Source organism: Cydia amplana, chromosome 14, assembly GCF_948474715.1.
Source record: "Cydia amplana chromosome 14, ilCydAmpl1.1, whole genome shotgun sequence".
NCBI classification, from domain to species: domain Eukaryota; kingdom Metazoa; phylum Arthropoda; class Insecta; order Lepidoptera; family Tortricidae; genus Cydia; species Cydia amplana.
Window position 1 is genome coordinate 13,102,749 of NC_086082.1, and position 19,406 is coordinate 13,122,154.

Consider the following 19,406-nt stretch of genomic DNA (forward strand, 5'->3'; position numbering starts at 1 on the left):
GGCGGCGTCGCACCGCTGACATGTGGCCGGGCCCTATCAGCGAAGAGCGCCTGAATAGCTTAGCTCTTCTTAATATAGAAGCTGAGCTGACAAACGTTTTAAATTACGACAGCGTCATTGATGATTTTGTCAACCAATTTGTACATAGGAAAACAATGTAAATAAATGGTAAATGTTTAGTTTTTTTTTATTTTACACCCAAAGATACTTGTTGCAGGTTTTTTTTAATACTTACTTTATCGTACTTATGTACGAAATATCATTTGATATTTACCAGTCGCTTTTCGGTGAAGGAAAACATCGTGAGGAAACCGGACTAATCCCAATAAGGGCTTAGTTTACCCTCTGGGTTGGAAGGTCAGATGGCAGTCGCTTTCGTAAAAACTAGTGTCCACGCCAATTACTGGGATTAGTTGCCAAGCTGACCCCAGGCTCCCATGAGCCGTGGCAAAATGCCGGGACAACGCGAGGAAAAAGAAGAAATAAAATACTTTATCGTCATTGATGAAGGGGGGCGGCAAATCAAAATGGCCCGGGGCGCCAAATTTGTAAATACGCCTCTGGTGCCATATGTACTGTAAAACGTTGTTCGATACACGTGCGAATAGGTAATTCGCAACTCGTGTCGATTTAAAACACTCCCTTCGGTCGTGTTTTAATTTATCGCCACTCGTTTCGAATTTCCTATTTTTCGCACTTGTATCGAAAATAACTATTACAGTACATATGGGGCTACTTTTCCGCACTAGTGCGTAAAATAGCACTTTTCGTGCGTATGTCGAAACTTTAAAGTGCCATATGTACTATAAAACGTTGTTCGATACACGTGCGAATAGGTAATTCGCAACTCGTGTTTTATAACATGAGTGTTTTATAAAATGTTTAATATAGAAGTTAACCCTTTTTAGGGTTCCGTAGCCAAATGGCAAAAAACGGAACCCTTATAGATTCGTCATGTCTGTCTGTCTGTCTGTCTGTCTGTCTGTCTGTCTGTCCGTCTGTCTGTCCGTCCGTATGTCACAGCCACTTTTCTCCGAAACTATAAGAACTATACTGTTGAAACTTGGTAAGTAGATGTATTCTGTGAACCGCATTAAGATTTTCACACAAAAATAGAAAAAAAACAATAAATTTTTGGGGTTCCCCATACTTCGAACTGAAACTCAAAAATTTTCTTTTCATCAAACCCATACGTGTGGGGTATCTATGGATAGGTCTTCAAAAATGATATTGAGGTTCCTAATATCATTTTTTTCTAAACTGAATAGTTTGCGCGAGAGACACTTCCAAAGTGGTAAAATGTGTCCCCCCCCCCCCCTGTAACTTCTAAAATAAGAGAATGATAAAACTAAAAAAAATATATGATGTACATTACCATGTAAACTTCCACCGAAAATTAGTTTGAACGAGATCTAGTAAGTAGTTTTTTTTTTATACGTCATAAATCGCCTAAATACGGAACCCTTCATGGGCGAGTCCGACTCGCACTTGGCCGCTTTTTTTATAGTTGCCCTAAACTAAATGCATCATGCGCTTACGTGCACACACCTCCAGAACGATCCTTAAACTAAGTTAAAAAAAAGCGGCCAAGTGCGAGTTGGACTCGCCCATAAAGGGTTCCGTAGTTAGGGGATTTATGACGTATTAAAAAAGCCGATCGGCTTTCTGAATACATTTTAACTGACTTCTCACTGGACGGGTTAAGTTAAAACACGCATAGTTTTGTGTTATAAAATCTAATTAAAACTGATCCAACTGTCAGCGCCGTAAAGGGACAAAGGGACTAACGGTTGAGGTTGAGCCACAGGAAGGGACCATAAAAGTCGCTCGCTGAATTTAAATTAAGTTTTGATGCCCGCAACTGGCTGTTGTTTTTGGGCAAATATGCTGGGTCACTTCCGTTTGCAATGCGAGGCGATATTAAGTATATTTGGACCAAATTTGGATTAAACGCAAAGAGTAAAGTGTCCTACTACTCTTTGGAGTAATGTTTAGGTGTAGGTGTACGAGGGGTGTTCAAAATATTCTCGGTATGAGAATGAAAACAAACAAGTACGAAAAGTTTGATATTTTTATTTTTCAATATACTCCCCCCCTATGTTTATACACTTAAAAGATCGATCAATTATTTTTTTTAATCCCTCGTAAAAATATTTTTTATCTTTCGTGTAAAAATGCTCCTCCACTGCCGCCTTCAATGCTTCATCGTCAGAAAATTTATTTCCACGCAGATCCTTTTTAAGATTGGGGAGCAAAAAGAAGTCGCTGGGGGCTAAGTCCGGACTATACGGTGGGTGAGTAACAGTTTTAAACCCACATTCAACAATAGCTGCCTTGGCAATATGAGCAGTATGGACGGGGGCGTTGTCATGCAGAAGCAGAATACCTTTGGTTAACTTTCCTCGCCTCTTTTCTTTAATTACATCCTTTAATTGACGTAGAATGTTAGCGTAGTACTGTCCTGTGATATTTACACCTTTTTCTTTATAATCGATTAGTAATACTCCTTCACAATCCCAAAATATCGTGGCCATGACCTTGCCAGCTGAAGGGATGACCTTGAACTTCTTGGGATGAGCTGAACCCTTAATGTGCCACTGCATGGACTCTTGTTTACTCTCTGGGTCATAATGATGAACCCAGGTTTCATCTCCAGTAACTATTCTTTGCAGCACCTCATCAGGATTTTCACCGCACAGGTCAATAAAATCGGAACAACAAGCTACACGCATGTCTTTTTGAAGCCGAGTCAGCATTCGCGGAACCCATCTTGCACTTACTTTTGACATATTAAGATGGTCATGTATAATATCATGTACGGTACCAATAGAGAGATTGGTTACTTGTGCTATAGATTTTACCTTCACTCGACCATCTTCCAATATAAGTTTTTCCACTTTATCAATATTTTCTTGTGAAGTAGCTACTACAGGCCGGCCAGGTCTAGGGTCATCTTCAATACTCTCCCTTCCGCGTTTAAACTCGCTTGACCACTTTTGAATGGTAGATAAAGAAGGAGCAGACTCACGGTAAACACAATCCATTTCCTCTTTTATGGTTTTTTGATTTTTACCCTGTTTTGTCAAGAATTTTATCACGCATCGATGTTCTAATTTAGTTAACATTGTCAATTCGCACATGATGTTCATGTTTGTTCAGCAATTGCAGAAAAACAAAAGACTATCTCGGTTCGAATTATACTTTTTTTTAATGTCAATGAATAAACCTTAGCGGCCAGTAACGAAAGAAATTTTAGAAGAGGTCGTAAGATATCAATACCGAGAATATTTTGAACTCCCCTCGTAGGTAGTTAGGTAAACTGACGTTTTCATAGGGACCGTGCGCTTTGGAGGGTCTGCCATCTTGTGGCCTAAATCGGAAAACATGTACATTGCCCAAGACAGTGCTACCATCTCCCGTTCTTGTACGTTTTCTTGTGCATAGTAGGTTCTGCCATCTTGTGGGCTACATCGGAAGCATAAACTTCACATTTAGCCCCCTCGCCCATCACGGCGACTTTTTGTAGCGATGCTGTCGCGCGTTTCGTAAATGCGCGACAGCATCGCTACTAACGCGCGTTAGTTGCATTTGCAACGCACTACAGAAGGCCTACCGCGAACCAGCGCGGTTCGCGGTAGGCCCTCAGAAGCGATGCTAACGCGCTACAGCATCGCTACTGCATCGCTACAAAAGTCGCCCTGGGGGAGGGGCCTTAATTTTACGCCTCGCGCCAAATATCTGACGGTTCTGGTGGCGATATCACACTTACTTACGTAGGCCGTAAGCTTGTTTGCCACCATCGTGGTTAAAATATAATTTCCAACGTATTTCCAACATAAATGTAATTAGTTTACGTCAACATTGGCTATAGCAGATAACGTTATTACTAAAATCGAAATGTAAATTGTTCACATGTTCAGTCAGTAATAGGATTCTGGGCATATCGTACTGAATTAATAATAGACTGGTATAGATTAAAATATAATAGCGTTATTAATGCTAATACCTTGCTGATACAGTGCCAAAGCTGTAATCATTTGATTTGCATAAAGTACAGTCGCCATCAGATATATCGGAGCGGCCAAGGTGTTCACAATACCTGAACACGCAGTAACGCCCTGACAATAGAGGCGTGTTCAGATATTTGTGAGCACCTTGGCCGCTCCGATATATCTGATGGCGACTGTACCTAAATTTTAAATACAGGAGCAGTAAGGAGAGAAGGGATTGGAATGTTTTGCTTCACTGCTATGCATGGAAAGGACTCATGCGTTAGAGAGGGACAACGTGTTTCGTTACAAATATCGGGTTTGTTATGGCTCCTCTACACGATGGCCCAGCGCCGGTCACTCCAAGGGACGCATTTATGCGTTAGAGGGAGCAAGTGATATTGCTATCTCATTCTACCGCATGGCTGCGTCCCTTGGAGTGGCCTGCGCTGGCCCATCGTGTAGAGGAGCCATTAGAGAGTGACGTTTACCACAAGCATTTTCGTACATTTACCCGCATTTTCCTGTCTCTATTGCACGCGCATAATGATATTGCTGTCCCGCTTGCATTGCACGGTAACATTGACAGCCGGCATCATGGGCGGGACAGCTATACATATAATTACGCGCGTGCGATAGAGATAGGAACAGAACCCCGATCCAGAATTCACAAGTGTGATTCACAACTTGTTACTGTGATGTTGATCCTATTTTTATATGACCTCTGAGATCGCTCACAATGTGCATGCGAAATGAAGCGAAAGTGCGTGAGGTATGTGTAGTAGTATAGTGTCTCACCTTTTCCTTAATGAGAGAGTGAGACGCAATGACATTGGACAAAGAAATTGGACAGGTGGAATACCACCCTGAGATGCGCGCTAATCGCCAAGAAAATCGTCAACATCGTATCAAAACTAGTAGGGCTAAGATGGCCGGCGCTTTATCATTTGTCACCATGGCTGTCACGTTCTAACAAATATGTAAGTGCGAAAGTGACGCATAGCATGACAGGTGATAAAAATTCGACCATGATAGCTGGTCTGTATGAGATCATAACAAATTGTTATATTAGAATCGACCTCCGGTACGATTTTGATTTAACAATGGGTTTTTATTATGCTCCAACCACAGACAAGACATCCTCTAGACTGAGCATAGTAACGCTACCCCCTCTGCCACTCATACGGTAGTTTTACTCCACCTTCGAGTCAATCCCGTGCCGTGATTGATCCGTGTCTTTGAACGGACCAACCAATCACGGCACGGGATTCGCTCACCTCGTCCCCCCGCACCCCCGTATTTTTGGCAGCATCGGTTTCATGAAATAATTGGTCTTAACTCAGTCTAGAGGATTCCTAGTCTATGGCTCCAACTAACCGGCAAAGACGAGACGTAGTTATACAGTATGGGTTTTCTCAAAAAAAGAATGTATAGCAGCTGGTCAAGCAAATCTTGTCAGTATAAAAATAGGCGCGATATTCAAATTTTCTATGGGACGATATCCCTTCGCGCCTACATTTTTCAAATTTGCCGCCTTTTTCTACTGACAAGGTTTGCTTGACCAGCTATACCTTTGACAGGTTTAAAAAATATATCAAAACATTTTATTCAACAGGATCTTTATAAGGATTGACGTCTATTACAATATGCGTGAAGAGAGAATACAGCTTCTTGTATGAAACTATGTACTTCAGTGTTGACAACCCGTCTTCTATGAGGTGCGCTCGCGATTTTGAATACCTGTTTAGTATTTCATATCTGGAAAACAAAGCGTTTATTAAAAGCATGTCCGAAGTAAAAAAATTGCAGCCGTATTTTTGGGCCATCCCGGGCCGTTTATAGGGATGTTGCCTGTATTTAAAATAAATTATATTTAAATACACCATGCATGACATAAATCACCAGGCGGCCTAGCCAAGGTGACAAACGCTTGCGCTTCGCTATCGAATCGCTTTGTGTTCCTCTATATACTTACTTTACTCTTTGCTCTCTACCACTTTTCCGTTATTAAAATGATAGTGACAGTTGCGTTTCGTTCGCTACGGAGCTTTAGCGATTGGCACGTTGGCTACGCGGTCAGATAATTGTTAGAAAAACGTAGACAGCTGTTGTTTTTAGGGTTCCGTACCCAAAGGGTAAAAACGGGACCATATTACTAAGACTCGGCTGTCCGTCCGTACGTCCGTCCGTTCGTTCGTTCGTTCGTTCGTCCGTCCGTCCGTCCGTCTGTCACCAGGCTGTATCTCACGAACCGTGATAGCTAGACAGTTGAAATTTTCACAGATGATGTATTTCTGTTGCCGCTATAACAACAAATACTAAAAACAGAATAAAATAAAGATTTAAGTGGGGCTCCCATACAACAAACGTGATTTTTGACCGAAGTTAAGCAACGTCGGGCGGGGTCAGTACTTGGATGGGTGACCGTTTTTTTGCTTGTTTTGCTCTATTTTTTGTTGATGGTGCGGAACCCTCCGTGCGCGAGTCCGACTCGCACTTGGCCGGTTTTTTAATACCTATGATTTCTTAACCGTGACGTCACTTATAATGCAGTTTTCATATAAATTGCATAGTGGGTAATCGTTTTGACCATTCGAAAAAAGTAACCGATTTGACTAGTAGGAAACTACCCTATTGAATCATGGAGCTCTTTGGCGATACATTAGGGCCGGTACAGACGGACTGCAACCCAACTGCAACTTGTATGGGAACTGCAGTTGGCGTGCAGTCGGCTAGCAGAGCGATACAAATTGCAGTCGCGTTGCAGTCCGTCTGTATAATGAGTTGATCGAGACAATCGAGAACACGTTGACTCGAAAAGTTTATGCGGCAAAAAAGCGTTCAATGCTAAACAGTCGAGAGAGTTGCTTTTATACGGCTTTTTGATAACGATGGATCTTTCTTACGACTGTCAGTCGAAAGAATAAAATACGACTTAGTTTGCTAGTTATGTACCTATCCCTTATCCGATACGATACCTTTTCGGATTCTTCTCTGGAGGGACGTGTGGCAACATAATGTATCGCGCTATGTCCTTATTATATTTCATTATAGGCAGTTTCGTCATACGTATCCTGAAAACATCAATGTCGTTCAAGCTTAGGTAATACATACATTATTTTTCTACTCGTCGACTGCAATGCTTGAATTATGACTTCGTATACCAAAGTGAAATCGCATACTTTTTTCACTATGGGACCCCAACTCAACTATAATATTCATTTCGATACAGTTTAGTCAACTATAATGATATTGACCAATCGAAAGCGCGGAGCAAGTACCAGGGCCTCATGAGTTACGAGAAGGTGTCGTTGACCAACCGGCCGGGGGCGCGGGGCGCGGGGGCCGGCTCGCGTAAGAGTATGAATTGTATCGCGGCTGCTCGCGCATCTTAGCTGTATACTTTTGGTTTTTTTACCTACATATATGATTCTTCTACTAGTTTTAAGTATTTTTTTTGTTGACTCGTAGAAAAAGTATTGTATACAATAGTGATATAATCTATCTCAGCACGCTTCGTTGCCTAAACACGGTACTCGACTGAAAAGCTCTCCATTATATCACGATTGTATAAAATACTATTTAAGATAAAGTGGTTAGGTACTTTTGAAGTGAAATTCTTTGAATCATACTCTTAGGGCAATCTCATATAGTATACCTATTTTTTTTCCAAATATGCAAGTTTACAGTACTAAACCAAAGCACTTACATACTATAATAAATCATAATACTAAATTACATTATATTCAAACATGCATGTCAAACTATAATTTAGGTATATCTTATTTCTAAAATATATACGGTCATATATATTTTTAAATTACATTATAAACAATTCACTATAAACATACCTAGGTATGCAAGATAAACCAATCAAGTCATCCGCAAATATCTCATACTATTTTTCGTTAATCAGCTCACCCGCTCTGCGCAACCGCGCCATCTATCAGCCGATTTGCCAACTAACACTTTCAGTGTCAAGCGTCCCATTTCTGAAGCAAAATGAACAGGTGTGTTCTTGGCAGTGAACGTGTTAACCTCTAGCCGCCCAGAGACCTATAAAAAGGTCTCCTGTTCCATTCCAATTTGAATCTTTGTTTTGACACGTCATTAAACAAAATGGCAGGTTAACAGTGTGGACAACGGCGCCTACCTCCAATACATGTCATTGTCTTCGCCGCCCCAGCCCCAGAACCTGTTGGAGTAGCCATTCACCTCCTGGAAATGGTGGTCCCTCATTGCTGTTACGCCGCCAAAGAATTCGGTTAACTTGACGATTCTGCAATAACAAAATAAGATAATATCCCGTAATAAGGGATTCGTTTAGGGGCAGGCGTGGCTCTAAATGGCGCTAAATGTACCAACAAGTAGTACATGCGGCCCACACCAATTTTGGTGTTTAGCCATAGTAGTTGCCGCGCACCGCTACGGAACGGACGCCTGATCGCGCTTGCGCCACCTAAGAGTGGTCATATCTGTTCTATCGTAATAAACGCGTTTTGTTAGAGAGTGAATCTTCTGTACCTAGTACTATTATTTATTCTGTGATAGGGGGTGCGAGCACGTACTGCTTTAGAGTTGGTCAAAGGCGCCTAGCCTTTTTAAAATGCATATACTCGACAATTTGTGACTGAGTGGCCTAGTGGCAGGGCGTTAGCCGCGTAAAGTGCATGAACACACCCGTTCGATTGCTCCATTCCTCGGCCACGTCTGTGGTCGTTGATCACTTTTTCTTTAGCATTATGACATCTATTTCAGTTTATCATTTACTAGCGACCCGCCCCGGCTTCGCATAACAAATTATATATATAATATAATATAATTCATTTATTTCGAGTAACGAGGACTCATAATCACAATAATATACAATTAAATTAAAATTACATTAAACAAAATAAATAACATTAAACATACACTATTCTAAATACTACGCACAACACAACAAAAATTATTTTAAAACATGCCGGTCGCAACAATGCCGCATGTAGGGGCAGTCGACTCTGTCGGCAATCATGGCCAGGACGGCGTTGGGGCTAGCTCGCACTCTACGGACCAAGGCGGCGCCGCGCGCGCGCATGCTCGCGGAGAAACACGCCGCGCGCGCCTCCGCGAACATGCCCGACGCGCTGCAGTAGCGAGGCAGCCCCATCACCGCCCTGAACGCATTGTTAAACTGCACACGGAGGGTGTTGTAGGCTTTCTGAGTGTAGTTCGCCCACAGGCTGCACGTGTACAGAGACGTGCAGTACGCTCTAAAAAGCGTTACTTTCACGTCCCAGGAACACCTTGCAAACCTCCGGGCAATCATGTTAGCTCTAACACATAAGGCCCTCCGCTCACGCTCGATGTCAGCACTGTCCTTGAGGTCGGTCGTAACGATATGGCCAAGATATTTAAATTGTTGTACTCTTTCCAGAGGTACGCCATTCAGATATATAGGGGGCACGTCCAGTACTCGTTTAGACCCAACCTCAAAGACCATATACTGGCTTTTAACGGCATTGTACATTAAACCGTGGTCACTAACGTACTCCTCACAGGTTTTAAGTAAGGTGCGAAGGCCACATATTGACGCACTCAGCAGGACCATATCGTCTGCATAACTCAAGTTATTTACGCAAATACCATCCACATGACAGCCGATATGCCGACCGCTGAGCTCGACAATAAGTGCAATCATGTACAGGTTGAAGAGTGAGGGAGACGTTAGACCTCCCTGTCTCACACCACACTCCAGCCTGTACTCCTCCGACATCTCTCCTGCCCATCTGACGCTGTTGACCTGGTGTCCGTACCAGTGCCTGAAAATGTTAACTAGTTCCTCCTGAATCACTCTATCTATTAAAAATCCGCATCAAAATTCGTTGTGTAGTTTTAAAGATCTAAGCATACATAGGGACAGACAGCGGGAAGCGACTTTGTTTTATACTATGTAGTGATTTAGCACTTTAGGAAGAACTCAAAATCTCGAACATACTTGTCGCCCGCGAAGACCTTAGTGCTCATGTATCTCGGATACTTCGGACAGGTGTAGAGGATCCTAGGGTCCAGCGGCAGTAGGTCCACGTCGTGGAATATGAAACACTCCCAATAGTCCTTGAGCTGGTCGAAACCAGCGTTGAGCAGCCGGCCCTTGTTGAATTTCTCTGTCCCTGTGAATACAATATTTGTTAAATAGCTTTAAATAGTATAAATAATTAATAAATATCTTAATTAGAATTCGTAAATAAACATTATAACTCCTTCGACATCTTGACAATTCCTCCAAATGTAAGTGTTTGGGGTATATACTCGTAGTCTCTAATATATGATTTCATTTTCGCCAATAGAATCAATAAGCCGTTAAAATACTGTTTCATTTGAATAAACATTTCTAGAATTTTGATCAAACACTATTTTCTTAGTATCTGAAAAACATTGTAGCATCGATATTTTAATTCGCTTTCCCTCCACGTAGCACTGGCTGCCAGCTGCGTAGCATAAATATATTGAAACGAACCGTAGCAGCTACGACGTGCTACGAACTTTATTTCGAAATCGCTACGAATTTATATAAACATAAACAATAATGTTGAAGTTATTACGAAACGAACCTGTAATATTTAGACAAGCTAACTTACGAACGAGTCGAACGTACACTAAGGGGCTACCGCGAAAACCGAATTTCGCAAATAGCGTGCATTTTTCTCTGTCACTCTAATTACGCCTTCATTGGAGTAAAAGAGAAAGATCCCCGCAATTTGCGAAATTCGGTTTTCGCGGTAGCCCCTCTGATATCAGAATGACGTCTAAAGGGGCCCACTGATTAACAGTCCGCCGGACGGTATCGGCCTGTCAGTTAGAACAAAAAGTTGACGGTTCCGAGCAACTGACAGGCCGGGGTGTCATTCTGAATCCCTAACAACGTTTGTCCTAAAGTCACTTGCCGATATTATCATGCCGCGATCAGAAAGGGATTAGAAATAACAGATTTCCATACACTTACGTCAAAATCAATATGGATTGACAGCTATCTCAATCCCTTTCTAATCGCGATTCAGTAATACCGTCCAGCGGACTGTTAATCAGTGGGCCCCTTAAGTGATCTCCTTGTCCATACATAATTATGTTTTGGCGCGGGTGAAACGCACGATAATTATCATTCTTATGTTGAGTCTCTGGCGGCACAATTCCTGTGGAGTCATAAGATCTAGTCAGATTTCCATAGTTATTCTAGTTAGTTGTATAAAAGCGACTCAAAGCGCCCAATGGCAGTAGGGCGGTACGGCAATAATACAATCCCCAGACAACGCAGGACGTGTTAATGCATAATATTATTGTCAGATACTCAGGTCGGCAATAGTCAGCTATTGCTCCTGTCGGGTTACACTTGCTTGAGTCAAGGTATTCCCAGGCCAATTTGTGGTTCCTATTTCGATTCGACACAAACATATAGAGCGAAGTATACGAATACAAAACCGGCCAAGTGCGAGTCGGACTCGCGTTCCAGGGCGTTTTTTTTTTGTTGTCCCCTACACTTTTTTTTTCAAATTTGGGATTTTTTATGTTATTTCTACTCAGAATCACGAGCTCTTTCTATCCTAACAGGAGAAAAAATGTGTCCCAAAATTTCCATACATTTTTCGATCTTTCCATTCCGCGACCGCCATACAAAGTCTATGAAAAATGGTGACGCGTAATCGAAATAAAAACCTTAGGACACTTTTTTTCTCCTATTAGGATAGAAAGAGCTCGTGATTCTGAGTAGAAATAACATAAAAAATCCCAAATTTGAAAAAAAGTGTAGGAGATAAAAAAAAAGCCCTCCAAGGGTCGCGTACATTAAGTCCGACTCACGCTTGACTGCACATTTCTGGGGAAAATGATCGGACAGACAGACAGACAGACGCACGAGTGATCCTATAGGGGTTCCGTTTTTTCCTTTTAAGGTACGGAACCCTAAATATTAGAAGTTTGGTCTTCTACTCGCTCTATTTTCTTTGTGTAACATTTTTTACAAAGAAAACTAATACCTTAATATAGCGTAACTTTGGTACGGGAGCGGCTTTTGGCGGTTGGTTCGTGTGAAAGAGTTCTCGGCGTTCATCAAAACTTACCACTTTGTTCGATAACGAAGATTCGGTATTCTATCTGTTGGTTCATCAAAAACTCGTGGATGTTTGTGAGAAATATTGCCAAATTTTCTTCACGGTGCCTGAAAATATAAACGAATAACTTATTATGAAATATAATATACTTATTATAAAAGATATAATTTTCTTTCAATATCATTTATTTCATGTCAAACAAGGATCAACTTACAAATATTAACATACATAATTACATACGTAACTACTAGTCAAACCCGTTCCTATTATAAAATAGTAGTTTATCTGACTCTACATAGTAACAATAATAGTTATTTGTTTTACAAGGGGGCAAAGTTGTTGTTTAACCGCTAATATTGAAACCCGAGCAAGCGAAAGATTCCAAAATTGAACCACGAGCGTAGCGAGTGGTTCGAACAATGGAATCTTGAGCGTTTCGAGGGTTTCAAAGCACAGTGAAACACAAAATTGTTCACCACACCAACCCGAAGCAAATATTAAATGTAATATATCAAACAAAATCAAATCCAAATGAATGTTATTAAACATCTATCATCCAAAATCATCATTTAAAAGTCACTTCTACCAGCAAACATAAGAAAACAACTCAAAATTTGCATTTGATTACTTTGCCTCACATGTGAATAAAATGCAACTTTGCTATCAGTTTTTGAAGTGCAAAGTAAGCCTTAGTTATCGAGCTGGTGTAGTGAAAAGGATATTACCTACCTATACGGAACGAGGATGGCAATCCTCTGCCTTGTCTGACATTTGGAAGGTTTGTAGTAACCCCCCACAGCAATGTGAGGGTTCTGGAGAAACGCCGCTTCCTCGGTCACGTTGTAGTTTATTGTAAGGTTGCCTGCTAAAAAGTCTATGAATATGAACACAGTTTATGTGAATAATGAAAGACAGTAAAACACGAAACTATTTTTTTTCAAGCGGATATTATAGGGTAAAGGCACCAGTAGTCAGCCTTATAACGACTTTTTTAAGTTTGAACGTTCGGCATTTCTACAGGATTAGTCGGATAATTAAACAAATGACATGGTTAGATCAATTGTTTATCATAGTTTTAAAACAAAATATTTAAAAAAATAACAACCCTCTTTATAATATCTCTAATTAAGTTTAAACAAAAAGTGGCACTTTTCTCCAGTAGTCAGCCTCCAAAATCCAGTAAGCAGCCTCAGTGTACCCAGTACTCAGCCTGCATAAGCTATTCATAATAATTAGATCAAAATCACTAATATTTATATCAAAATCAACGATATTATAATATTTATTTTTTCTTTATAATTTTTGTTATCGTTATTGTAGTTAGTTGTAGTTTTTAATTTTAGTTTATAATTTTTTGCATATATCAAAATCAACGATGTTATACAAATATCTATTTTTTATTACTATTTTAGTTATTGTTATTGTAGTTTTTAATTTTAGTTTATAATTTTTTGCATATACATATGTATTACTTACCTACTTGTTTACTTATTTAATAAATAAAAAATCTTATAGGTACATACAATTCTTATGACACGAAATTTGTTGGCCATAGGTACTTAATTATTCTTGCAAACTAGGAATCGCAATATTTATTTTCTATTAATTAATCCATCAAAAATTAATGAGGTAAATCTGGTAATATATAATTACGTTCCTAGTAGGTATTCGGTAAAAAATAATTAATCGAGTCTATGCAGATCTAATTATCATTAATAAACAAAGTCAGATACCGACCAGGAAAAAGCAAAATGATAGTTATGTATAGTTAACGTCAAAAATATGTATACACTTTTGAACCTTATTTCAATGAGATAGGGTTTAAAATTTGTGGTCATATTTTTGGCGGCGACGTACCAAGCAAGGTCAATGGCTGAGTACTGGATCCGCGAAACCCAGTGCTCAGCCGCATTAAAACGTTATTTCAAATGCGGCTGACTACTGGGTTTTACTTTAAATTGACTAGGGCATGCCTAACTAAATTTGAAAATGTAAATTTAACGGTCCTAACGGTCGCATTGGCTCGAAAATAATAAAATAAACGAATAACCCAAAGGTCAGCCGTGGGGGGCTGGGCACTGGATTCTTTGGAAAAAAGTGTTATCCAGTGGCCAGCCCCGTCAATTTATAAGTGAAAAATTGATATTTTCATTCATATATAATGCAATTTAATAGATACACTAATAAATAAACCAATCATTAACAAAAACATTAACTTTTAACATTAAAACATAGTTTTTCTTGCCTGTTAAGAGAACACCACGTGCAGTAAAAAATATGGCGGACATGACACTATTGCACTCGTCGACAAACAGCACCTGTATGAACGAGTATATTTCTTCCCCCCGTTCCCTCACCGCACCTGTCGTGTGACGTATTAACCAATAAGGAATCAAAGCTCCTATTTGAGTACTCGCGATTTGTTTAAACGAATATACCAGATATTTATGACCAATAAACGGCTCAAAAGGCTGACCACTGGTACCCGGCTGGCCACTGGTGCCGTTACCCTACGTCTTCGAGCGATAAGTACTACACATTTGATACATAAAGCAAGGAATGGAAAGATTTGCGCGCTTCAAGTAGGCTTCCATAGCTCAGTTGTTTAAGACCAAGCTAAGAGCGATGCACGGATTGCAGAGTGCGCGGGTTCAAGTCCTGCCGGAAACAATGAATCTTTAAACTTTTCATGTAAAATCAAATTGAAATAAAAGTGTAGATTCAAGGTTTTCTTTAATAAAAAAAATTGTATCGCTCGCAGACGCATCTGCTTGATAAAAATTAGTTAAACTACAGCAAAACCATAAGTAAGAACATCCATTTTATTTATTCTGTATCCGGATATCGGTAAACGATCACTAGCACTTGTAGGTATATTTTGTCGCAGAAAAACTGGGCTATGGAAGTACATGTTTGTGATACAGGATGGTCCAAAAATACGTTGAAACTGTTTTTATAATTATTTTATTAAGTACTTAATAAAAATTAAAACTACACTGTTTTTTTGCAACAAAAATTAATTGTCTTCAAAATAAGAAAAAAAAATCCTTTCGCTTTGATACACAAACGAAAAAGTTTGTTAAAATTTTCAACGAAAGAAATGCCGCAGCTCCTCCAAGGACATTTTGAAGACAATTAATTTTTGTTGCATAAAAAGAGTGTAGTTTTAATGTTTAACTTATTTTGTACTAGTTATGTAAGTACATACTTAAGAAAATAATTAGGAAAAAACGTTGTCAACGTATTTTTGGGCCATCCTGTATATTAAAGTAGAATTTAATACTCTTTACTTACCTTTGGTGTCCGCAGAATTAATCTCACATTCTGGCATACCACGTGGTAGAATTCCTGAAATATTTAACTTAGAGTTGTCCAAGCCAGTATCTGTAAATAATACATTATTATTATGTAAATACATGCTCAAATGTGACGTTCCACGGGAAAAGGTACCTTATGGCACTTGGCGCTTACGTCGCATAGCACCGCAATTGTATCGGAGCGGCGTTAATAATAGCGTAGGCGCCAACCGCCATAAGGTACCTTTACCCGTGGGACGTCACAAATAGTAAATACTGAAGTAGGTAATTAAAAAATAGGTTGTTAATTATTACCTTCAGTCGCATCCTCAAATACTTCGCTGCTGTCGTTGAGGTCATCACCTGTAAAGAAATAAATTAATTATTCATAACACCCCGTTATTAATGTTGCATCAATTCATTGCAAAAAACGATTAGCAAAACTACGTTCAGTCAAAAGACCTGTCCGCCCTCGGAATACCCAACTGGCGCGAAGTGGCGCAGAATAGGGCAGAGTGGCGTCTCGTGTCAGAGGCCTACTGCCGTATTCGTACTTCAAGATATTCACAAGAGACGACACGTACTAGATCCATATTCTAGATACGTTATAGTTTAGATCTCAACTAGTTCTCTTTTGCAGCGCAATTCGGGTAACCAATGTCACATTTACGTTAGTTAGAGTTATATATCTATTAGATGTGAATTGGATCTCTAAGCCATATCTTGTGGAAATCGTTCAAGAGTATCTCCAGAACCGCGCAAATGTCAAATTTGACAGGTTAGATCCAAAGAGTATTAAATCACTACGTTTTAAGAGTCGGCACTCTCGAACAAGCCTTAAACCGAATTAAGAACGTACATTATGCCAACACACCAAATACATGTCAATACTGCCAACACAAAAAAAAACAACGCTAGGGCTCGACACTTCCGGTACCTACTGTTTATCGATATCGATAAATGTGTGATACGTGCTGTTGTACTGTACTACTGTAAAAGTAAATATTGAGAATCAGGTGGAATAATAAAATAAATGCAAAATATAAAAGTAATTTTATTTTACATAATAAAGATAAGATATAGATAGTTTTATATTTACGTAGGCATATTACAATACGCTTATGAACGTAACTAAAGCTACAATCTACTTTTAGATCACTCATGCAAACACTGAGTCTTGCCTGTAAAGGCTGTGAACTCCAACTTCCCACAAAGGGAAAAAGCTGTCAGGCTTATTTACATTCACTTGTAGATATTCAGAGGTTAGAGTTTCATTCAGCCTTTGTATAGGTAAATATTCCAAATCCTCATTACCTGTTACCTTTACCCATAGTCGATATCTGAAATAAAGGGATTATCGATAAGTTGATCGCACACTATTCGTGTCTTAGGTTACCTAGTTTTTTACAAGAAGAATCTATTCACAGAATGTTTTCGTTTTAATCAGGGATTGTAAACGATAAAAACTACTCCAAACGAATTAAATTAGTATCTGGTAACGACTCAAAATGAAAATATCGCACAAAAACATCAGTTTACCGACCTGTTCGAATCAAGGGGAAATCTTGCCAAAAATATATCAGAAGTAAGTTTCCTTACACGCCTGACCCCACAAACTTCACATTTTCTTAAAGATTTGCCCCCCATTTAAACAAAAGCTAAAGTTATTTAGTCTAAACACAAAAATAAACACGTAACATTACCGCTTTCACGACAATTTAGAATGACGGTAGACGTTTTACCGATCATACCAACCTAAAGAAAAGTAGGTATAATACGTCTATGTTTGAAAGCAAGTATGGTATGTGCTACCAAAATGCAACAGCAGTCATTTTAATTCGATAAGATTATTTACTATGCCTCAACGTTGGTAACAAGTACGTTCCTAAGTTATCATAGTATGGGGTGTCGATGGGCTGGTTAGATCTTAAAACATATCATTATCGTATCTTGGCGATGTCTAAAAGATATCTAACAGATGTCTATTTCATAATCCGAATTGGACCCCAAGATCCTCTTTGGGTCACTGAGCCAGTGATGATGATGATGATGATGACGTACAGTCAAGGTATGAAGTATGAACCAAGGTAGGTGTTATATATGTTACCGTAAAATTGTAAACACTCGTCGGTATTTTAGGGGTTTTTATCAATAAATCTGAGGGCCTACCAAGAATTATGAAAACAGAAATTTCGTTATCTGCTCTTTATCACTCTTGCATATGGGAGCGAGTGAGGCAGGTAACGAAATTTCTATTTTAAGCTAAAGTATTCATGATACCTAATTGATAAACATGTTATAATTATAATCACCTGTTTTATTTGTGGGCGCCTGAAAGCTATTCAAACTGGCATCTGTAAAATAAAATTTCGTGTGTGTTTAAAAAACGAAGGATTTATTTATTATATTTATGTATTATTATCATTTATAATTATCACCAACGTATATATTTTTACCTTTATCAAATACTTCCATAGTTTTATCGGTAGGATCGATACGACCTGCAAGTCCTGCAACGTCGGATATTATTAGGTACCTATAGCTACTTAACCCTTAAATGCATGATTTTTTGTATAATTTCCTAATAAATTGAAATGATTTTTTTATTTATTTTTCCCACAATATACAACATTACCCATCTAATGTTGTATATTGTGGGAAAAATAAATAAAAAAATCATAGTAAGTAATTAAAAAATAATATATGCACATTGAGCCACGGGCCATCAATATATACGATGTAGATCTACATCATAATGCATTTAAGGGTTAAATACCGCATAATAATAACTAATTATAAATAGTAGTAAGCAAAAAGTAGAATAAACTACCCCATGATTGGCTCCTAATTTTACAGGTTGAAAGGGCCAATCATTGGAGGGGGGGACCGTCATTAGAACAGTTTAATCCTGTTTATCACACCATTGTCATATATTATAGAGTCTGTGCGGAAAGAGAAGAGTCGTAGAATGTATGGGGCCCAATACATTCCACGACTCTTCTCTTTCCGAACAGACTCTAACAATGACATTTAAGTATTTAGTGAAACTAAACAAGTGACTGTCAAAAAAAGATTTCGGAGACACACTTTTATTGCTGATTGTACTTCTTCTCATTTGCAAAGTCTATCAAGAACTTCTCTACACCTTTCTAATTAATCCAAATTTTGATTTCCCAACTAGCCCAAGCCGTGCAAGTGTTATTTAAAAACATCATAATTTCATAGAAGTTTGACATTTAAAATAACACACTTGCACGGTCTGGGCTATCAAAACCGTTGCCGACTTAGCTTGGTCTAAGTCTATTTAAGATTAGAATAAATTTAAAATTGGAAATATACTGTCTTGGGTGAGACTTGAAACCCACGGCCTCTGGATCGATACTCCAGCGCTCTGCCATCACAGCCTAGGTACTTGTTTTGAAGTCGGGTTTTTTTGGAGGCAGTAGGTATATATTGCCGATTGTATATTAACCTTTTAACCGCCAGCAATTTTTGATCGAGCGTGCTCGTGTCGCCACCGACAGTAATTGTACCACGCAGAGTAAGGTTGGCATAGTTACGGGAGTTATAAATGTGCTGTAAAAACCAAATCAGATCTTTGTCTTATTTATCAGACTGTGGCGAAATGAGCTGGATATGTAATGTCTTATATATCAGACTCTGGGGTTAGACAACTTACCCTTTGTCTGTTTAACTACATGCGTATTATTTAACGACAAAACAACTCTTTTATCAGCATTCATCCGATACTCCGTCCCGTTAATGCGGTAGAAGTAGAAGACTAGAGGCAGAAAGAAGATAAGCACTATAATTGGTCGGTAATAGCATGTGCTCGGTGCTGGGCTCTCGATGCAGTCGTGTAGGGAGCTGGGTAGTCGGGTGTATTCTGAAAAAGACATTAAATTGCTTTGTACCGAGCTCAAAAATATCTGAACGCGAAATGTAGGCATCGGTTGTAAAACGGTCGTAAAGAAAAACCATATTTCCTTCACTATGAATTTCAGATACAATTATTTTTTAGTGTTCTGTACAAA

At 39.2% G+C, this 19,406-nt stretch overlaps 1 protein-coding gene across 1 annotated transcript; it reads right to left on the reverse strand.

The window, feature by feature from the left end:
* Window positions 1-5,593: 5,593 nt before the first annotated feature.
* LOC134654359 (beta-1,4-N-acetylgalactosaminyltransferase bre-4-like) lies at window positions 5,594-17,847 on the reverse strand. The gene is made up of 9 exons (XM_063509824.1): window positions 17,829-17,847; window positions 15,688-15,735; window positions 15,371-15,460; window positions 12,806-12,950; window positions 12,086-12,183; window positions 9,967-10,135; window positions 8,143-8,268; window positions 6,968-7,063; window positions 5,594-5,747 (listed from the first exon to the last, which is right to left on the reverse strand). The coding sequence occupies exons 1-9, from the start codon at window positions 17,845-17,847 to the stop codon at window positions 5,594-5,596; spliced, it is 945 nt and encodes a 314-aa protein (XP_063365894.1).
* Between the last annotated feature and the right edge of the window lie 1,559 nt (window positions 17,848-19,406).

What these genes read in the sequence shown, in the direction of transcription:
- LOC134654359 (XM_063509824.1), bottom strand. An exon ending in ATTTGAGGATGCGACTGAAG is followed by an intron (nt 15,461 to 15,687) that starts GTAATAATTAAC and finishes TATTATTTACAG; the next exon opens with ATACTGGCTTGGACAACTCT. An exon ending in CTTCGTTATCGAACAAAGTG is followed by an intron (nt 10,136 to 12,085) that starts GTAAGTTTTGAT and finishes TCACAGGGACAG; the next exon opens with AGAAATTCAACAAGGGCCGG.